A 21245-nucleotide genomic window follows, 5' to 3' on the forward strand; every position below is an offset into this window, starting at 1 on the left:
TTTCCTGATTTTTACAGGTAATATCAATTCTCGCCACAAGCATAAACATGAAAAGGAAAGGGGAAGCTACCCAATCTACTATTCCGCGCTCAATCCAGGACTCCAGAGCATCATTCCGTGCGTCATCATTTGTGGTGATGTGTGACAAACACGCGCCGCAGGAAACCCATTGTTACTACAACATCTAGTTTCATTTTGGCAATCTCATCCTATTTAGTATAATTGTTGAAGGTTGATTAATTTAGAATTTGAGATTTGTTTTTATAAATTAATTGTGTGTATTTGTTGTGAGTATTTTTAAGGATCGTAAAAGTGGTTGTGTGAATAGATTAGTAAAAATGGGTGTCAGTGGTGCATTAATTTTTTTTTAGCATATGTTAAAATAAAAAAAATATATATCATAAAACATTTTTATTAATAATTTCTAAAATTTTCATTAAGGCCAAGTCCTAAATAATATGAAAAATGCATTTGCATTAACTTGTGAGTTCTTATCATAAAAAAGTGCTCAAAAATATTTTTGCGAGTTTTCGTATTTTTATAAAATTGTTGTTTTATCACTTTTTGATAAATAAAAATATTTTGTTTATAAAGCTTATTAGAACTTGATCCAAATAAAATGATCCATTGGACCTACATACAAATTACGAAAAACACATCTCTTTGAAAGGGTTCAAAGCCCACTTCTATCATTCTTTTAGGTCTAATGACCATTTTAAAACTCAATTCAGAAGTGTATGACATAAGTGGATTTACGACAAGTATTAATCTTGATATTTATTGATGTCAACGTCAGAAATATCAACTCCAATATTTATTGTTGTCAGAATAAAAATATTAATCCTAATATTTATTGATGCCAAGATCAGAAATATTAAGTTATATCATTGATAATATAGTACAAGAACCTATAATAATTTTAAACAAAACTAATAATATAGCTTGCTTAAAGTAAAATGTTTTAGGAATAATAATATCTTCCTTCTAGTTTAGTTAATCCTTTATTATTGAGTCTCTAAAAATCAAATAGAATTAAATAAGATATTTTCTCTCTAAAAATAAAAATAAAATTCAAGATTTTTTTTTTAATTAGTTTTCATAAGTGGCCACGACATCAAGCACAACAAGTAACATAAAGAATTGTCTTGACATTTTGCTGTTTCTATTGAAACAAGAAAGTTTTTGCTGTGCCACGTGGCGTGTTCAAATTTATGAAGGCATGGTTGGTGGAATGGAACCTCGTGTGTTTGATTTTTCGAAAAAAGAAAAACAAGTTGAGGTAGGTATAAGATATAAGATATTTCCCCACAAGTGGAGGGCCTGGAATTACGGTTTAATAAATAAATAAATTCTGGGTTGCTCATGCCTAACCGACATTTCATCCTATTTATTTTTATATTTTAAAAATATTTTTTTAAAAAATTAATTTTATTTTCTTTTTTTATTTCAAATTAATATTTTTTTAGTATTTTGAAATCATTTTTATGTACTAATATCAAAAATAATTTTTAAAAAATAAAAAAATATTTTAATGTATTTTTAAGTGAAAAATAACCGCAACCACACTTTCAAATGATCTTTCAAGCTTTAAAGTCAAGGGTAATGGTCTTCCTTCAAGGAGAACCATATTTGGGTGGCAAGGTTTTATTACCAAGACATTCTTCAGCCACGTAGAAAGGCAACATAGTAGAGTGATGAAGGCAACTGTCAGCATCACAAGAGTTTGGTTTCGCAGGCAATTTTGAATCTATATTGCCTGAAAACCAGGCAAAGCAAGCGAAAGCTACAATTGCAGCGTAAATATATGTAAGTATCAATCATGCCATTTCTTGCGATTGTTTGCCTTAAGAACCATAGGCAGTCATTAGTAGTGAGAATTGTGTATTTTTTAATGCAATAATAATAAAAAAAGGTTCCTCAGGCCTCATAGATGTAAGAGTTCGTGTATGTGTTGTATGATATTTTTTAAAAATATTTTTTATTTAAAAATATATTAAAATAATTTAAAATTAGTTTAAAAATATAGAAAAAAAATCCAAATCTCAACCAATCCTATGTATAAAGATGAAAATAAAAAAAAATAATCAAATTATAAACAAAAAAAACAAAGAAAAGCTAAAGAAAATACAGGTGAACACACCAAACTCGAAACTATAATTATAAATGATATTATGATGTATGATAATTTTTTAAAAATATATTAAATAATTTCTTAAAAGATTTTTTTTAACATTTACATATTAAAATCACAAAAAAAAACACTGAAAAAGCATCAACTTCAATTTTTTCAAGTGAAACTCATTTGTGAGGGTAATACTTGAACAAGCAAACAAACTCATCACCATTTTCCTTCTTATGGATCGATAAAACACATAACTCGAGTATCAATGAACAGTCTTTTCACCTTTATTGAAATTCAAGAAATCAGAAAAGATGTTTATGCACTTTAGCTTCTCAAGATTGGTCAAGACATCAAACCAGTGTAGAATTGGGATGCTCTATGAGTTCACGGCTGGAATTTAATTCTCTAGCTTAGAAGATCGCCGCAATTTCTCTGTGGGTTTTTACACTGAAAACTGTACCCATTTCTTGGAACCCTACAAAGGGTGATGATTTTGTGACACTTGCTGACATAGATCAATATATCACCAATCATATGATGAGACACAACTTTTTTATAATGAATTACTTGTCCAGATTTTGGGTAGAAAGGCATAACCCTGCACTGGAAATACCTGTTAAAGCATTGAAATGACGAACACCATCTAAAAAAAAGTCAAATTATTAATACAATCTCTTTTATATATATATATATATAAAAAAAAAACTTTTATTCAATAAGAAAATCATTTTGGCTTTTCCATTAGAGCTACAGATTCAGGGGAATAAAGATAAAAAGAAAATTAGATTTTTTCTTTCTTTCTTTTGGCTCTTCATTTGGTTCTTCCATTGGGATATATATATAAAGAAAATTAGATAAAAAAATGCATCTCTTTGGTTAACTTCATATTCACTCAAAAGGTTGTTGGAGAAAAGAAGAAGAAAGCACGCGATGATGGGTGTAAAAGCATTGTGAAAATGTTGACAAATCTATGTTTTTATTTCTAGAAAAATACACAGCAGTGCTACCAGTTCTATATCTACTAATATGATATTAGCAGTTTGATAGCACTAATTGGGCATATAAACAAATACCATGGTGTGATTAGGATGTGAGTCAATTAGTTGGAGTGGTTATGAGCAATGCTTGCTTTTACGAATTCCTGAAAAAATAGACAAGGACCAGGAGAGACTTTGTTAGGTTTAGGTCTCCTAAAGTGATTTGCTTTAAGGTAATTTCTTGGTGTCTGGAAATTAAACAAAGTAATGGGCGTTATGGAGTCCCAGAAGTCTTCCCTGAAGCTATTTTTAACTTCCAATTTGAGAATATTAGGAATAGAAAAGAAGGGTAGAGGGCTGGAGATGGGATTTTCAATCCCTTTCCCACCATCTTTCAAAGAACAATGCTAGAGATCATGCATTCATTTGTATCAAATTAACTAGGGTTTTTTCTAGACCAAGAGTTTTTTTTAATATTTCAAGAAAAGGGCAGGTAAATATCATAATCCGCAGTCGCTCTCTCATTTCCACCTTTTGGTTTTAATAATGCGCCTGGGGTAGGATTGCAATCTTTCTAGCCTGTCACTCTTCATCATTCGTATGGCATATCACCTTAGATACGTAAGAAAAGAATTTTGTTGGCATTTATGGATGATGATGATACTGGTTGCTGAATGTGCAGGACCTGTCCAGTTTTTCTTGTTTTGTCACAACACCACCATGAAATTGGAAAAAGTCGATGCAAAATTCCATTAAGGAAAAACTCGTGTACACAATAATTATACCAACTAAATAGTTGATTATATTAATATAATATTAGATTAATGAATTCAATATTTGATTTATGAGTATAGAGTAAAGATAAAGTTCACGGGATAAAAATATTTTATAAAAACAATTATAAAGTTATTATAATTATAAAATTTTTATTACATCAAAACATTATTCCTAAAATGTTCATGTTCGATGCTCCCTTAAATATTAAACATTTATTAAAGTTATGGAGATTAGTACATATTATTTTTTTTATTTATGAAATGAAGCATCTATTTTTATAAACTAAGATATAAAAGGTACCTATAATTAATTATCGATACTTGCCATAACACATATGCACTGAACTGATCCTCATGAAAATTCTATATGGAAAGATCATTATGTCTATGAAAAAACTCACATGACGGTTGTGTAAGTAATCCTTATACTTGATATCACTAAATTATCTTATATAGAAAATGTTATGTTTTGATTTTGTTACATATTATCTTAATCAGGGTAACAAAAAGGTCGACATTAGGTATACCATGAACTATATAAAGGCATTTGATTGATCAAAAAAGGATTTATCACCCTAGGTGAATTATGGGAAATGTTTCGTCTGTTCTCAAATAGTATTGACTGAGAAATCCTTGGTCAAGGTGGAATAAGATTTGAAAGAGTTGCAAATCTTATTCAAATGATCAATGACTATTATGTAAAGAACAAACATGATTTAACATGACAGGCATACTTCATGTTTTAATATTAAATCAGAACATTATTGATAAAAGGATATTAATTACACTAAGAAATTTGTTACTGAAAGGTTAAGTCAAACTACTAATGATTTTTTTTAATATTTTAGGGATCATGACACACCATTAAACGATGCACCTGATCTTCAAATATAGATTATTTTAATTGTTGAATTGACAATAAATTAAATTATTTAATTTATTTAATTAGAATTAAAATTTATATTTGGGCCAACATATTAGAAATATAATGGATCACACATATTAAGAACAATTAATTAAAAATTAAACTGGGATGGTTTAATTAAGTATGACTTCATTAAAATATATTTTAGAAATTAATTACTAGAATATAATTAATACATGGATTATATTTCTAAACTTAGAAAAATCAAGTAAGGACTTGGTAGATTTAATTTCTAAGATTTTCCTGAATTAATATATGGATATTATTTAAGGGGCAAATTGATATTTTATCAATTTATAAGGTTTTTTAGATTTTTCTATAAATAGTAAATTATGCCTCTTATTTTAGTGGTTGTCTGTTAGATAAAAAAAATCTCTACGTAAGTCACGAAATAGAGAGCTAACACTCTAGACTTACCAATCCCTCACTCCTAAATAAGGATTTAAGATATTTCTCACTAATGGTTCGTGTGAATTACTGTTGGAGGCCGGATAATTGGACGACTTGTGGTTTGTGACAACACAGCTTTGCAAGAATTATTCTAAGCCAAAAAATATCAGATCTTCAGGTAATAAATTCTTAATCAACTCTAGATCTATCTAATGAGATTCTAGAGACTACTGAATAATTTTTTTTTATCATTTTCGTTGCATGTATGATATTCAGGAAATCCAACACCGACAAAACATGTTGTCTGAGATTTCCATTTTATCGTAGATTTTGATAGAAAATAATTTTTCTAATGGGATCGCCAAAGAAATATTCATGCCAAAAAATCAAAATTTTCCATCCATTTTCATTAAAAATATTAATTACCAATGGAATATTCCATCAAAAATTCACCTTAATTGACAACTGAATGTTTCGTTGCATATTTCATCAAAAATATTTCATTGCCTATTCCATTGGATTGTGCATGACTGATTAGTACTTAAAAGTTTATTTTTATTAAGGCTTTATATCATCATATTGCATTAAAGTATCATTAAATTCCCTAACTAAAGCATGTTTTATAATAACAAGTCTGATAACATAATATATCTTTAATTTATGGTATATTCTTATTTTGAATGCATGTATATCTCACAATTTAAAGAATTTATTGATGTGATTAACTATTGAAAGTGAAGAGATAAAAAGAGGACTAGGCTAAGAGAAGAGATGCTGGTTCAATTCCAAACTGGAACATCATTCGGTTATTGGATCATAACTGGAGTTGTAGAACTCGGATTTAGGTGTACTTTATATGGATGGAAAGCTAAGACATAGACCTAAAAATTTCATGGAAATCCAAGACTCAATTCTTCTGGTTTCAAGTTCAAATCTTAGCAAAAACGGAGAAGTCGGAACATGTCCTGCAGCTTAGACACTATTCGGTTTTCAACTCATATCTTGAGTTCTAGAAGTCCAAATGAGCTCTGGTTTTTTTTGTTGGAAAGCTAAGACAATTTCCCACAGCTTTCATGAAATAAAGGGCTCAAATTTTGATGTTAGCAATGATGTTTTGGCCAGCCAACAATATCAATAACCAGGAGCCAACAATGTCAAAAACCAGCCACCAAATCAATGGTTGGCCACTAACTATTTTCTTAATCAACCAATCAATAGTTTTGAATCTTAGCCTATAAAAGGAGGCATTTGCCATGTATTTAGTCATCTTGGTTTTCAGATCAAGATCATAATCTTGCTTTCTTTCTTTATATTTTTGTAATGCTTAAGTTTTGCTTTCATTAATCTCTTGTTTATGCTTTTCATCATAACTATGTTCTAATCTAGTTTATTTATGTTCTTTTTGTTTATTATGTTTAGCTAAGTTTATTATGTCAAGGTGAAAGGTTTCTCTAATGGTGTTATAATATGTATAATATAAACTCAACATGGACTTCAATGTTTATATCCAAGAAAGTTTGCTATTAATATGTTTTATCTTTTTATCTTACTAATTCTTAATACCTTGCTTGTTAAATGGTTAATCTAGATTTATGTTGTATAACATTTGGTACATCAAATGCTTGATCCTTTATAGTCTTCGGCCGACCTCAATGTTATACGAGGAACTTGATTTGTTGTTAATATAAGTTAGCAACATGAATGCTTGATGATATTTATAAGTATGGTGTTATTTAGATAAGATGATTAATATGATCATGTTAATAATTTATAATGAGCTAATAATGATAAATCATCCGATTGGAACCTCCTTTGTGTGTGGTTTCCAATTGAGTAATAAAAAGAGTTTATATTATATTTATTTGAAATACTATTAGTGAATCCTCTAACCTTGACATCTGTTTTATCATTATTTAATCCTTACACCAATATCACATCCCAAAACTCTATTCAACTCTTTTTCTGTTATTATTCTCTTCAAATCTTTCTCTTTATTTGTAATTTATATAGTTGACCTCCTTGTGGTTCGACCCCGGTCTTGCCGGGTTATTTATTACTTCGACACTCTTGCAATTGGAATAAAACATCAATTCTTTGATCGTGTCAATGACCATTTCGAATGGCATCACTAATAGAATATGCCATCTACATTTCTGTCAAAAATTCTAAAATCTTCTATAACTTTTCAATGAAATGTGGTCTCACATTGAAATAGTCAATTTCATCAATGTTTCTGTTAGATTGTTACACTTCTTGTGTTGTTTGGTTGTTATAATCCCAAAATGTATTTGGGATTAAAATCCTAGAAACTTATAACAACAACAACAACAAAAATCTTGTTCAACAATAAGTATATTAAAATGAATTCTATACAAAAAAATAAAATTCAAAAAGATTAAAATTCCTAAAAAGATGGAAGGGGAGGAAAAGATCTTGAACCAAAAGTGTCAGAAGGGAGAGGAAGATGTAAAGCCAAATATGCACGTATTTCCTTTTTTTTTTATTTTCTTGTTCAATTCTTCTCTTATTTTTTTTCTTTTAGTTTTGATTTTTTTTTCAATAATTCATTTTGGAATCTTTTCTCAAACCATATGATGAAACTCAAAAAATGATGGAGAAAATTAATTTGATGGAAACTAAAATGTTATGCTTTTAAGTTGGCAGCATGAGCGGGAACTATTAATTGGAAGGCTTTTATGCTGTTTGTATGGGCTTAAGCTATTAATGGAAGATTTTTTGTAAGTCAACCACAAGAGTTAAGGGTAAAGGATTAGATGATTTTTAGAAGAACCACATGAATATGAGCAAATGAGTAAATGTTTTTGAAGCGACTGTATAAGAAGGGGTTAATAACTTATAGTTGTGGTTATGAAAGTCATTCATATGTAGGTCTTACAAAAATTGAGATTTTGGATAGGGGCTTGTTTAAAGGAAACTATACTATGAATATATTAATGTAATATGATAAATTATTAGATTATCAAAATAAGTAAAAATGCATTAATTTATGGGAAATGACAAATTAAGTAAAAAGTAAAAAGTAAAAAGAAAACAAACTTCTTTTATAAAATGGATTGTTATGCAATGGGAAGTTCGCATTATAAATTGAATTTGAAATGAGGAAATTTTCCTATTCAAATAATGAAAATTATACAGATATGTGAGAAATTGGGTAAATTATGATGAAGTTTTATAGATATAATTAAATATAGTAAATTGGCATAATTGACAATTAAAAGGAAAAGAAGAATTTTTACAATATAGATATAAATGCAACAGAATAATTACATTATAAATAAAGAATGGAAGTGATGTTTTGTTAGAAAAGGTTAGATAAAAAAAATTGCTCTTTTTTCATGTATATGATATTGTTAGAAGGTTCAAGATTGCAATAAAACTCACGCTGTGTAAAATAAAATTATTAGTATGTTAAAAAAATATCTCATTACTCCATGATTGTTAAATAAAAATTAGTGAAAACATTGGATGGACAAACTAACTTTATAAAATTTCAGATATAAAAGATCTCATTACCTTTTTTTTACTTTTTACCATGGATTTAGAAATCTTCAAATAAATAAATATATATATAGCTCTGTTTGGGGAGGTCTGAAGATAAATATATATATCTTCAGACCTTCCCAAACAAAGCTACAATTTCTTCCAAGTTCTTTATCTCTTTAGTCAATGTGAGGTGTTTGCTCTTTAGCCAATGTGAGGTGTTTGCTACCATTAGATTTAGAGAAAAAGGTTTCAAACCCTTGACAGGAACTTTCTTGGGTTTTCTAAGTGGGAGCAAACAAAAAAGAGTAAGGTGGTTTTTTGTAAATGGTTGTCCCTATCAAGGCTGACAGGGTTGGTCACTTTCGTGACTTCATCGGAGTAATACCGACATCAACGTTGCTTAAGACCACTTGAACTTGATAGATAGGGTGCACACATTTCAATTAAATATATTTTTGCTTGATTTGAAGGTCTGTAACTCTACATTCAAACGTTTGAAAGTGCTCATTCAAACAATGTCATGATTGAAATTGTAGTGTCAACTGACTAGGAACAAGATATTATGGAGATCAATAGAGAATATGAGATGTAAACGTTTAATTTTAAGGATATGGGGTTGTAAAGGGGATGTTTCTCAGTTGAATGGTGGTTGTTGCAACCTTTGGGATGATCAAAAACATCACATTCATTTGCCTTAGAGTGCCCACTTGATCAACTAAAAACTGATGAAGAAGATGCACAATACCTTAAATGTTACTGTTTTGACCAATTCCTACAAATTAAAGTTCTTTGATTTGGGATCTGGCAATTTTCAATTTAATCCTTATTCTTCCGATGTTGTTTGATTTTACTCATAATTTTCCTCTAACTTCTTAATTTCATGAAATTGCATCCCCACTAGATTCATTTGACAACCCTAATTTTAAGGGCCTTTCACAAGTTGATCATTGGTCTCCGATTTGTTCAATTAGACCCCTAGATGACCATTAAACTTTCAATTTTCTTCGATTTAACCCCTGATTTCACCTGATTCTAGTTCTTGAAGCCGCATATGTTTTACAAGTTGGTCCTTGGTTCATAAGTTGTTCAATGAAGTCTCTACTTGCTCACTAAACTTTGAATTTTATGTAATTATTGATTTGACTAAATAAACTTTATGAAATCCAATTTTGGTTCTTAAACTTCATTTGTTTCAATTCACATCAATATTGACTCTTCAAAGTTGATTTCCTTGCAATTAAACTATCAATAAATTTAATTAAACATTTCAAAAATTCAATTGAGTCCTTAAACACCTAAAATATTTTTACTAACGGGCCCCTTTGTCAATCAAAACCTTGGGTTGCTAATTTGGATATTTTAGTCTATCAACTTTCACTTCCTGGTCTTCCATCATTAAACTTGGACAATCAAAAAAGTTGGATAGACATACCAACTTTATAAAAAAAAATCAGATATAAAAGACCTTATTGCCTTTTTTTTCTTCTTCTTTTTTTACCATGGATTTTGAAAAGGTAAAGGGGAGTTAAAGATTTTTGTAACTCCCTCCTTTCCCTCTTCTTTTCTTTAAAAATTTGTTTGATAAAACAAAGTCTAACTTTTCAGGAAACAAAAAGATTCAATAAATTCCACCTTCAATTATAATATATATTCCATCATACTTTTTTTTCCTTGAAAAACTCTATAGACATGATTTTCCTGATTTATTATTTTTTAGAAGATAATTTCAAATTAAATTTTAAGTTTTAAATGAAGTGTTATTACTACTATTGAATAAAGTCAAATTCCTTATATGAAGTCTACATGACATTAAACACATTGTTTTGATCATATTTATTAGATCAATTCGGGGGTTGACCAAGTCAAGAAGCCGGGTCTTGGGTAACAAGGGTTGACCCGGGTCAACCCAGAAAAATTTAAAAAAATATTTGAAGTTTTAATATTTCATGTGAAAAAATTAAGAAACAATCCATGCGAATATAAACTATACATGTTATAAATAATGAAGTTTAAAATATTATTTCAAAAGATTTTTTTATTCCATATTGAAAAAATACTATATTAGCATATTATCCTTTTATGTTGAAGTATTTAAACTAAAATTTTTTTTATCCCACATTGAAAAAACATAACTTTTTTCTTGTGAACATAAAGTATATATACTAAAAAGCTTCAAATCCTGCATTGAAAAAATAATTTTGTGAAGAGTATATATATTAAAGAGCTTCAAATCCCACATTGAAAAGGTAAAATATTTTTCTAGTATTTCTATAATGAACTTTGAAAAGGGATAATAGCCAACTAAAATATATATAAAAAAAGGATCTCTAGCTAGGATAAAAAACACATTTGAAAAAAAAAGATTTCAACCGGGTTTTACTTGGTGGCTCAAGTCACGGGATAACCCGATGGGTCAATTGGGTTTTGCCGAGTTTCTACTCATCTTGATCTTTTGCTTTACCCGAACTGGTCCGACCACCAAATTGATTGAGTCTCAGGTCAACCTGCTAGCTAGTTTGGATTTAATAACTATGATTTTGATAACTAAAATTAAAATTATCTATTCTTAAAAATAAAGATGTTTTTAAGAGGCCTTATTATGAAAAAAAATATATAAATCATTAAATCAACACTTCTATTTAATATTGGACATACCAATACTTCTATTTTAACTTTTGAGATGCAATAACTCTTCCATCTATTTTCATGACAAAACTTCGTTAGCATTTTTACTTCATGATGCTAGTGCATTTAGCATTGATCAGTCGGGGTGCTCCACGTGGCATGAAGTTTTTTGAAATTAAAAAAAAAAATCAATGGAGATTCTTTGTAATAAACGGGGAAAAAGAGAAAAAAAGAAACCAAACTTACTACAACGCATTATTTGTAATGAACGGGAAATATAATTTTCGAAAGTAGAAAGAAAGAAATCAATCAAGATTATTTGTAATAAAAGGGGAAACGTAATAAAGAAACCACCATTTAATTATAATAAATAAGGAAAAATAGTTTTGAAATTAAAAAAATCAAGATTATTTGTATTAAAAAAAGAAAAAAAACCCACTGTTGAATCAGTATTTATCAGTGTTTCTCAAAATAAAATTTTTAACAGGTTCTACAATCCTGAGTTTCTTTCATTTTGAAGTATGTTTGGATTGCTTTTTAAAATATTTTTATTTAAAAATATATTAAAATAATTTTTTTTATTTTTAAAAAATTATTTTTAATATTAGTGTATTAAAATAATTTTAAAACACCAAAATAAAAAATTAATTTAAATTAAAATAAAATTTAAAATTTAAAATTTTTAAAAATATTTTTAAAACTAAAAATAAAAACGGTATACCACGAACAACCAGAAAAATCAAAACCACAGGCAATAAAGTTGGGCCCAACCATCTATTGGTTGCTGCTTATCACCTACTAGGCTAGTACAACCAACTACGTGTAATAAAAGGGTAAAAAGAAAAATAATTTTAAGATTAAAAAAATAAAAACTTGTTATTTTTTCATGCCACATGGTAGCACTTCATTGGTCAACGTAAAGTGAAGTAAAGGTCGTGGTGAGGTCAAAATAATGGAGTTCAATCTCTGATTGGAATTGCCAAAAAGCAAGCTCGTCTTAATATTTAAAATAAAAGGATTGATTATTGATATGAATTAAAATCAAGTAGACATGTTTGCAAGTTAATAGTTCAGAGATAGCAGTGATTTATTTATTTATTTATTTATTTTTGCAGAGTATAATAGGTTATAGAAAGAGCCAGCTGTCCACCTGAAGAAGTTAATGAGACATCGCAGGAGCCAGCTGTCCCAAATGTCTTGTACCAAAATTTAGGTTTAGGACATGTTTGTTTTTCCTGGAAATTAACTTTTCGAATTTTCTTATGTTTGTTTACTATTAAAAAAAATAGTTAACATAAAATATTTTCTAGTCAAAAAAAAATTTGGCTTAATTTATAGAAAAGTGTTTTCCTAAAAAATTTAGGCGAAAAACACTTTTCAGAAGTTGTAAAAATTTAAAAATATTATTATTTGCTTATTATATCAAATTTGGACGGAAAATTTAGCTTGCTTTTTTCTTATTATTTTTTTATTGAAATTTTTTATCTATCAAATTTGGTCCTCATTCTTTTGATTGTTACTTATTTTATTTGAAATAATTTATGAAATGTTAATTATTATTATTTCAATTTTTTTATCTTTCAATTTTTTTTATTTTTTATTTGATCTCTATTATTTTGATTATTATTTATTTTATCTGAGATAATTTATGAAATTATATTTTTTTTTCAATTTCATTCTCATTCAGCTTTTTAATTTGTAAGATTTATTCCTCATTATTTTAATAAACTTGAAAAAAATAAAACATTAATAAGTTATTTTCCAATTCATTTTCCATAACATAATCAAACACTGGAAAGTGTTTTTTAATTTATTTTCCATTACACTACCAAGGCCATGTTTGTTTCCCGGAATTCATTTTCCAGGAAACCACTTTCCAAACTTTCCTGTGTTTGTTTGCCATTAGAAAAGTTGGTCAACGGAAAACACTTTCCGGTCAACGGAAAACACTTTCCGGTCAACGGAAACATTTTTCGGTCAACGGAAAACACTTTTCAATCAAAGAAAAATTTGGTTTGATTTCTAGGAAAGTGTTTTTCCCTTTGGCTGTGTTTGTTTTCCGGGAAACCACTTTCCAAACTTTCCTGTGTTTGTTTGCTATTAGAAAAATTGGTCAACAAAAAACACTTTCCAGTCAAAGGAAATTTTGGCTTGGTTTTCAGGAAAGTGTTTTCCTGAAAAATTTGGGCGGAAAACACTTTCCGGAAGTTGTGAAAAATTTAGAAATGTCATTATTTGCTGATTATATCAAATTTGATCCTCAAACTTTTGATTGCTATATATAATTTGTTTTGAATATTTATTTTTCAATTTCATCTCTTAAAATTTAATTTTTATATTAATTTTGGTCCTTACTTTTATAATTGCTATTTGCTTTTTTCTTATCATTTTTTTATTGAAATTTTTTATCTATCAAATTTGGTCCTCATTCTTTTGATTTTTACTTATTTTATTTGAAATAATTTATGAAATGTTAATTATTATTATTTTAATTTCTTCACCTTTTATTTTTTAATTTTTTAGATTTGATCTCTATTATTTTGATTATTATTTATTTTATTTGAGATATTTTATGAAATTATATTTTTTTCAATTTCATTCTCATTCAACTTTTTAATTTGTAAGATTTGTTCCTCATTATTTTAATAAACTTGAAAAAATAAAACATTAATAAGTTATTTTCCAGCTCATTTTCCATAACATAACCAAACACTGGAAAATGTTTTCCAACTTATTTTCCATTACACTACCAAACATCGGAAAATACTTTCCCGGAATTCACTTTCCCCGGAATTCACTTTCCAAAAAAAAACTACTTTCCTGCAAACAAACGGGGCCCAAATATCAGAAAATACTTTCTCGAAATTCACTTTTCTGGAATTCACTTTTCCTGGAATTCACTTTTCAAAAAGAAACTACTTTTTAGCAAACAAACGGGGTTATAATAGTTTTTATTTTAAATATTTTTTTTATAATTTTGATGTATTGTTTTCAAAAATAAAAAATAAAATTATTTTAATATATCTATACTCTTAAAAAATATCTTACCTTAAATAAGAGGAATAGATGCAGTGATTAAGACAAAAGAAAGGTTAATTGTAAAAGTCACAAACACTTTTTTGTTTTTTCTCTCTGTTTCTGATAAATGTGTAGTCTTTTTCAATGCGGAAATAGAAATATTAAAACAACGAAAATAATTTATTTTAAAATTATTTTAATATTGCCAACATCAACCGCCATGGAACACATGTGGTTGTGATACGAATCATCTTCGTATATTATAAGGACATCAAGATCATGACACCACTTCCATGTAAAGCTTACAGCAATTTTTTTCTTACCAAAAGCTGACATTATTGTGTTTTTTCCCCCCATGTAAGGTCATACCGCTTGGATTGGCAAGTACTAAATTGTCAATGGTTTGGATCGTGCAATAATGACACTATTTTCTCCTTCCGAGTTCTTTTTACATTATGGAACGTTTGATATTGTAACAGTTTTTATTTTTTTTAATCCATTTAAAAAAAATTCATTTTATTAGTTGCATTTTATACTGAGCCTAGCATGCTATTGGTTTTATAGAAATTTATTGGTTATTGGGTTAAACTTGGTTCGAACATAATAAATAGATCTGATCTAAGTTATTAGAAGAGTTACTAAAAAAATAAAAATTGTCTCCTCTAATCATTCATATATATATAAAGGGACATAACCCATATAGAAATGTTAAGTTTTTTATTTTGTTGAATAATAATTCTCTCTTTCTCATCTCTCAACTTGGATACTCTGCATTAACTGGACAAGATTTACAAAGATGTTCGTACTGTGAAATATCATTTTGGTTCTAGTAATTAAAGTGACACTGAAGTAATTGATCCAGGAATAAAAAAACGAATTCTGACAAGTAAGTTTTTCTTTCCGATCTATAAAATTAAAATAATATGTTTTTAATCCATGAAGACATGTTTTTAATTTATTTTAAATTTAAAAACTCATCTAATAATAGTTTTAACAAAATATATTTTTTAAAAAATCTATTTTTTAAAATTACAACTAAAACTATTTTTTTTTAAATTACAACCGCAAGAAAATAAAAAGAAAGAAATATATCTCTTTATATTTAATGTCTTGATAATATAAAAATTCAATCCAAAATTATTTTAAAGATATATTTATTTTATATTTCTATTTCTAATTTTTTAACTATATATATTTTTATCTTACTGTATATTTTTCTTTTTTTCTAAAATACCAACCAAACAAAGCCTAATGATGAGGAATCTCAAATCTGTCCACATGCAGTCGCTAGTAGTAAGTCTTCCGTTCCTTATCTCTGTAAACTTGCTGTGGATCCTTGGAGTGTATATATGGACTGCATTTTTGTTTTTTCCTCTCGATTCTTCTAGCTTGTAATAATAATAAAAAACAAATGTCAGATTTATATTCAAAAAAATGATGGAAAACTCAGAGCATGGCGGCCTGGGCTCCGAATTTCTAAACTCCACTCCTCTAGTCCTCCTGCTGCTGTAGCTAGTCTTCATTTAAAGGAAAGAGATATGTTTCTTAGAAACTACTTATGAAGGCACCAATTATAAAATAACTTGTTCAAAGTCATGTTAAAAATGGAGTTAATTTTGATGCATAAGTAAGTTTTAAGATATCCTTATATATATATATATATATATATATATATATATATATATATATATATATATATATATATGTTATGTTTGGAAACGCGAGCCACTCGTGTTTTTAATAAATTCAATTTTTTTATGAAAAATTAATTTTTTATATTTTGGATTGTTTTGATACACTAATTTTAAAAATAAAAAAAATATCATTTTGATACATTTCGGCACGAAAAATACTTTAAAAAACAACCATAACTATACTTTCAAACAAGTTTTTCTAATGATCAAAACTTAAATACATAAAAGACATATATTTTAGACAAGCACTATCTAAAAAACAAATTAATAAATATAAGAAAATATAGATGGATTGTTTTCCAAGCATAACAAAAATAGTCTTTATTTAATTTTTATATTAACTATGATGAAATTTATATCCAATGATTTGAAATATAGACAAGCATGCATCATTTTGAAATTAACGAATTAATAAATATAAGAAAATATAAATTATTTCTTTTTTTTTTTCCTAAGCATAACAAAAAGTAGATGGTAAGTAAAATCTAGTAACTCTAGCATGATTGTAAACACAACCTCTTAGGGTAACTAGACAAGCATTGAAAATTCATAAACATAATGCAATGAAGTTGAATTTTATCTTCTTTCTGTGATGGGAAGAATAACAAAAAGTAGCATAAATATGTTCTCTAAGCTCATTATCATAAGCTGCAAAAAAGGACAATAATTTGAATATGAGGTTTTAGATGAAAGAGACGACTAGTAAAGGCTTCAGAATGGTACAAGCAGCCTAAAGGCAGTGTTCAGCAATCGTTCACCTAGTCAAAGAGTTCTAGACCCTTTGGCCCACCTTTCACACTTTCAAAATTTGTCAATTCATTTCAGTTTTCACATGTAAAGCAAGACGACTAATGTGACCAAGATCTTGGGCAAGAAAGAAAAGAAGAATCAAAATTGGTTCTGTGAAGTTAATTTTGGCACCCCTATCACATGAGAATATCTTTAAACTAGAAGCAGAGTGGCTCATTAGTTAGGCAACCAAACGAAAAAACCATGAAAGGCATTGCAAGACTTTCCTTCTTCTTCTTCCTCTTCTTCTTCTTCTTCACGGTTTCTAATGGTGCAGATATCGTGGCTGTAAACCAGACAATCTCAGATGGTGAGACTATAGTTTCAGCTGGGAACAGCTTTGAACTGGGATTCTTCAGCCCCAAAAGTTCAAGTTTGCGTTATGTAGGAATATGGTACAAGTTCTCTAATGAGACTGTGGTTTGGGTCGCCAACAGAGAAGCACCACTCAATGACACATCTGGAGTTTTGCAAGTTACCAGCAAGGGAATCCTGGTCCTCCATAATTCAACAAATGTTGTTTTATGGTCTACTAACACATCAAGACAGCCCCAGAATCCAGTGGCTCAGCTTTTGAATTCAGGAAATCTTGTTGTTAGGGAAGCAAGCGATACCAACGAGGATCATTACTTATGGGAGAGTTTTGACTACCCAGGTAACGTGTTTTTGCCAGGCATCAATTTTGGCAGGAACTTGGTTACTGGCCTTGATACGTACTTGGTGTCATGGAAAAGCTCCAATGATCCTTCATTGGGTGATTCAACAACTAGGCTTGATCCTGGTGGATATCCACAGATTTATATCAGGGTTGGTGAGAAGAAAGTCTTCCGATCAGGACCATGGAATGGTGTTAGATTCAGTGGGATGCCTAATTTGAAACCGAACCCGATTTACACTTATGGGTTTGTTTACAATCAGAAGGAGATTTGTTACAGGTATGATCTGACGGACAGTTCAGTTGTTTCGCATATGTTGCTGACCAATGAAGGAATTTTGCAGCGTGTCACCTGGACTAATATCACAAGGACATGGAATCTGTACTTGACAGCCCAGATGGATAATTGTGATCGGTATGCATTGTGTGGTGCATATGGAAGTTGTAACATCAACAATTCTCCTCCTTGCGCGTGCTTGAAAGGGTTTCAACCAAAATCTCCTCAAGAATGGGAATCTGGGGAATGGTCTGGAGGATGTGTTAGGAAGAATGAATCAATTTGCAGGGCAGGAGAGGGGTTTCAGAAGGTACCAAGTGTGAAATTGCCAGATACAAGGACATCCTCGTTTAATTGGACAATGGACTTTGAAGAATGCCGAAGGGTGTGCTTGATGAATTGTTCTTGTACAGCTTATTCAACTTTGAATATCACAGGTGGATCTGGATGCTTGCTTTGGTTTGAGGAGCTTCTTGATATCAGAGAGTACACTGTAAATGGGCAAGATTTTTACATTAGATTATCTGCCTCTGATTTAGGTATGGACCCTTTCATTATTCTTTTCTTGGTCTGTTAAATTATTGTGTTTCTTTCTTTCACAAGTTAAACAAATGTCCACAGTGGTGCAGATGCTTTAGACCTATGGATACCTTTCGATTTCTGGGATGAAAGGGCCAAAGAACATGGTTGAATGCACATGGGATTTATTTTTTATTTCTTCTTTCTTGTCATTGATGGTTGAAATTAGAACCCGCATCATGTCTAATTCCTCTTTCATTTCTTTACTGATTATGTATTTTAGTAGGAGATACAAACTTCCTGAAAAGACCCGTGTAAAATTCCATTAGCAAGAACTCAATAGTTTATGTCTCAAGTAATTAAAATAGTTTATACAAACGTCCTGAAAAGATCCATATAAAAGGTTTTTCTCTCTTTCAAATTTGGTACTTAAAATCCTAATTGAGGTAGTAGAAAATCTTATAACATTACAATTGCTTCGTTTTTTTCTGCTTAAAACTGGTTTTACAACTTGTTCACATTGGTTACGCAGAGCCAACCAGCAGACCTAAGAGGAAGACGCGAGTGTGGATTATAGCCATCTGTTCATTGGTTGCTGGAGTTACCATTCTAGGCGTTGGCCTGCTGTTTCTGATGAGGAGGAAGCCTAAGACAGTAGGTAATTTCGATCAAACCCTGTTATTGCACTTCTGATTGTTGATTGATTTAATAGGAAAAGGAGTTATTGCATTGGATATTCTGCAAAGCAGTTACTCTTTGATATACTAGATGGCTTCCATATCGTTCTGGTCCTTTCCAAAACCAGATGATCATCTTGGTGGAATATGTAGAAATGTATGATTCATGCAGTGCATTTCCCATTTCACAGGAAAGATGGTTTCAATGAGAGAAAGAGACATAATTGATAGCACTGATAAAGATCTAGAGTTGCCAGTATTTGACTTCGCAACCATAGCAATTGCCACTGGCAATTTCTCAGATGACAATAAGCTTGGAGAGGGTGGATACGGACCTGTCTACAAGGTAAAGCTTCTAATGAGAGAGCTTTCTGTTAGTTAATTCTACCAAAGTATACGTTGCTACCTCCATCTTCCAGAGTCAATTTTGAAATGAGATTATAATGACTAGTCCAAAAAATCTTTCAGGGCACGCTTAAAGATGGGAAAGAGGTAGCTGTAAAGAGGCTTTCAAAGACTTCCACACAAGGACTTGATGAATTCAAAAACGAAGTTATATGCATTGCGAAACTTCAACATCGAAATCTTGTGAAACTTCTTGGTTGCTGCATTGAATCTGAAGAAAAAATGTTGGTCTATGAATACATGCCCAACGGGAGCTTGGATACCTTCATCTTTGGTATGGCAATCTGAAGACTTCAATCTAATTAGTTTTCACTTGTCTACTAATCGCATATCAAAAGCTGAAATTATCATTTTTCACTGCCAACGGTGCTACCATAAAATTAATTTTCTCATGGTGAGAGACATCGATGCTATGAAAACATTCTGTTGTTTACTTTAATGGGTTAACATTGATCAAACTTTTTTCAGATAAAAAGCAGAGCAAATTATTGGAATGGTCTATGAGGCACCACGTTATCAATGGGATTGCCCGTGGACTTCTTTATCTACATCAAGATTCCAGGCTAAGGATCATCCATAGAGATCTTAAAGCCAGCAATATATTGCTGGACTTTGAAATGAACCCAAAAATCTCAGATTTTGGCATGGCCAGGAGTTTTGGTGGAAATGAAATTCAGGGAAACACAAAAAGAGTGGTTGGAACATAGTAAGCATTTTAGACAGGCTGCATATTGTCAATTCTCGCTGCTTGCAACATTAGTAACTTTGTTCAACAATTTCTTGCAGTGGCTACATGTCTCCAGAGTACGCAATTGATGGGCTCTTTTCTATAAAGTCCGATGTATTTAGCTTCGGTGTTTTGGTGCTAGAGATAGTAAACGGGAAGAGAAACAGAGGATTTTTTCATCCAGACCACAAGCACAACCTTCTTGGTCATGTAAGTATCAAATCTTTATACCCCTCCATATTGAACGTAGGCTGATTTCTTGGTTGAACCTGAAATGAATTTGGTCTTGGAATTCAGGCATGGAGACTTTACAAGGAACAGAAGTCATTTGAGTTGATCGACGAATCTTTAAACAACACCTGCGATTTATCTGAAGTCATGCGAGTGATCCATGTCGGTTTACTGTGTGTGCAACAAGCTCCGGAGGACAGGCCTACTATGTCAACTGTGGTGCTAATGTTAACCAGTAACATTACATTGCCTGAACCAAAAGAGCCTGGATTTTTCACAGAAAGGAAGTTATTTGATCAAGAGTCTTCATCTAGCAAGGTGGATTCGTGTTCCGCAAATGAGATTACTATTACACTGTTAACTGCTCGATGACAGACAATTTTGTGTTTTTTTATTCATGTTTGTATAAATTATATCAATGAGAGGTGTATATTCTTCATTTCCGTGCCAGTTCTTTCTCACTCAGGAAAAGTTTTGGGGCAGAAAATATCACATTACTGATAAGGACTCCAGCTTCTACAAGGGTTACAAAGACTAGCGTGCAAGAAGTTCAATTATTTACTTGGTCAAGAATCCAGTTGAAGCAAGCTCGACCATCGAAGTCTCTTTCATCAGCCTTTAAGAAGCTCACTTGCTAACCCTACTATACGTCATTAAAATTGATTTAATTGGTCAGCAAATCCAATATTATTGGTGGTTCGAATATTTAAATTAACCTCATGCAAGATAGGTCTGGATCACTATAATACAAAATTGGATTATGCATGATTTCCTATAAACACGCGGTTTCGTGCTCATGTTCAATTTTGATCGCTTGTTTGTTAAGCAAGCATAGAAAAAGGATCATGGAGGCCTCCATATATATATATATATATATATATATATATATATATATATATATAATGCATGACAGCTTTTTCATGGACTGGCATAT

At 30.0% G+C, this 21245-nt stretch overlaps 1 protein-coding gene across 1 annotated transcript; it reads left to right on the forward strand.

The window, feature by feature from the left end:
- The first annotated feature begins 16703 nt into the window (after positions 1-16703).
- On the forward strand, positions 16704-20750 carry LOC133694072 (G-type lectin S-receptor-like serine/threonine-protein kinase At4g27290). The gene is made up of 7 exons (XM_062115498.1): positions 16704-18291; positions 18804-18929; positions 19140-19294; positions 19417-19627; positions 19822-20059; positions 20140-20290; positions 20378-20750. The coding sequence occupies exons 1-7, from the start codon at positions 17025-17027 to the stop codon at positions 20681-20683; spliced, it is 2454 nt and encodes an 817-aa protein (XP_061971482.1). The 5' UTR covers positions 16704-17024; the 3' UTR covers positions 20684-20750.
- The last annotated feature ends 495 nt before the right edge of the window (positions 20751-21245 follow it).

The sequence above is a fragment of the Populus nigra genome, chromosome 1 (assembly GCF_951802175.1).
Source record: "Populus nigra chromosome 1, ddPopNigr1.1, whole genome shotgun sequence".
NCBI classification, from domain to species: Eukaryota; Viridiplantae; Streptophyta; class Magnoliopsida; order Malpighiales; family Salicaceae; genus Populus; species Populus nigra.

What these genes read in the sequence shown, in the direction of transcription:
- LOC133694072 (XM_062115498.1), top strand. Translation starts at nt 17,025, where the DNA reads ATGAAAGGCATTGCAAGACTTTCCTTCTTCTTCTTCCTCTTCTTCTTC. An exon ending in ATTATCTGCCTCTGATTTAG is followed by an intron (nt 18,292 to 18,803) that starts GTATGGACCCTT and finishes TTGGTTACGCAG; the next exon opens with AGCCAACCAGCAGACCTAAG. An exon ending in AAAAGAGTGGTTGGAACATA is followed by an intron (nt 20,060 to 20,139) that starts GTAAGCATTTTA and finishes AATTTCTTGCAG; the next exon opens with TGGCTACATGTCTCCAGAGT.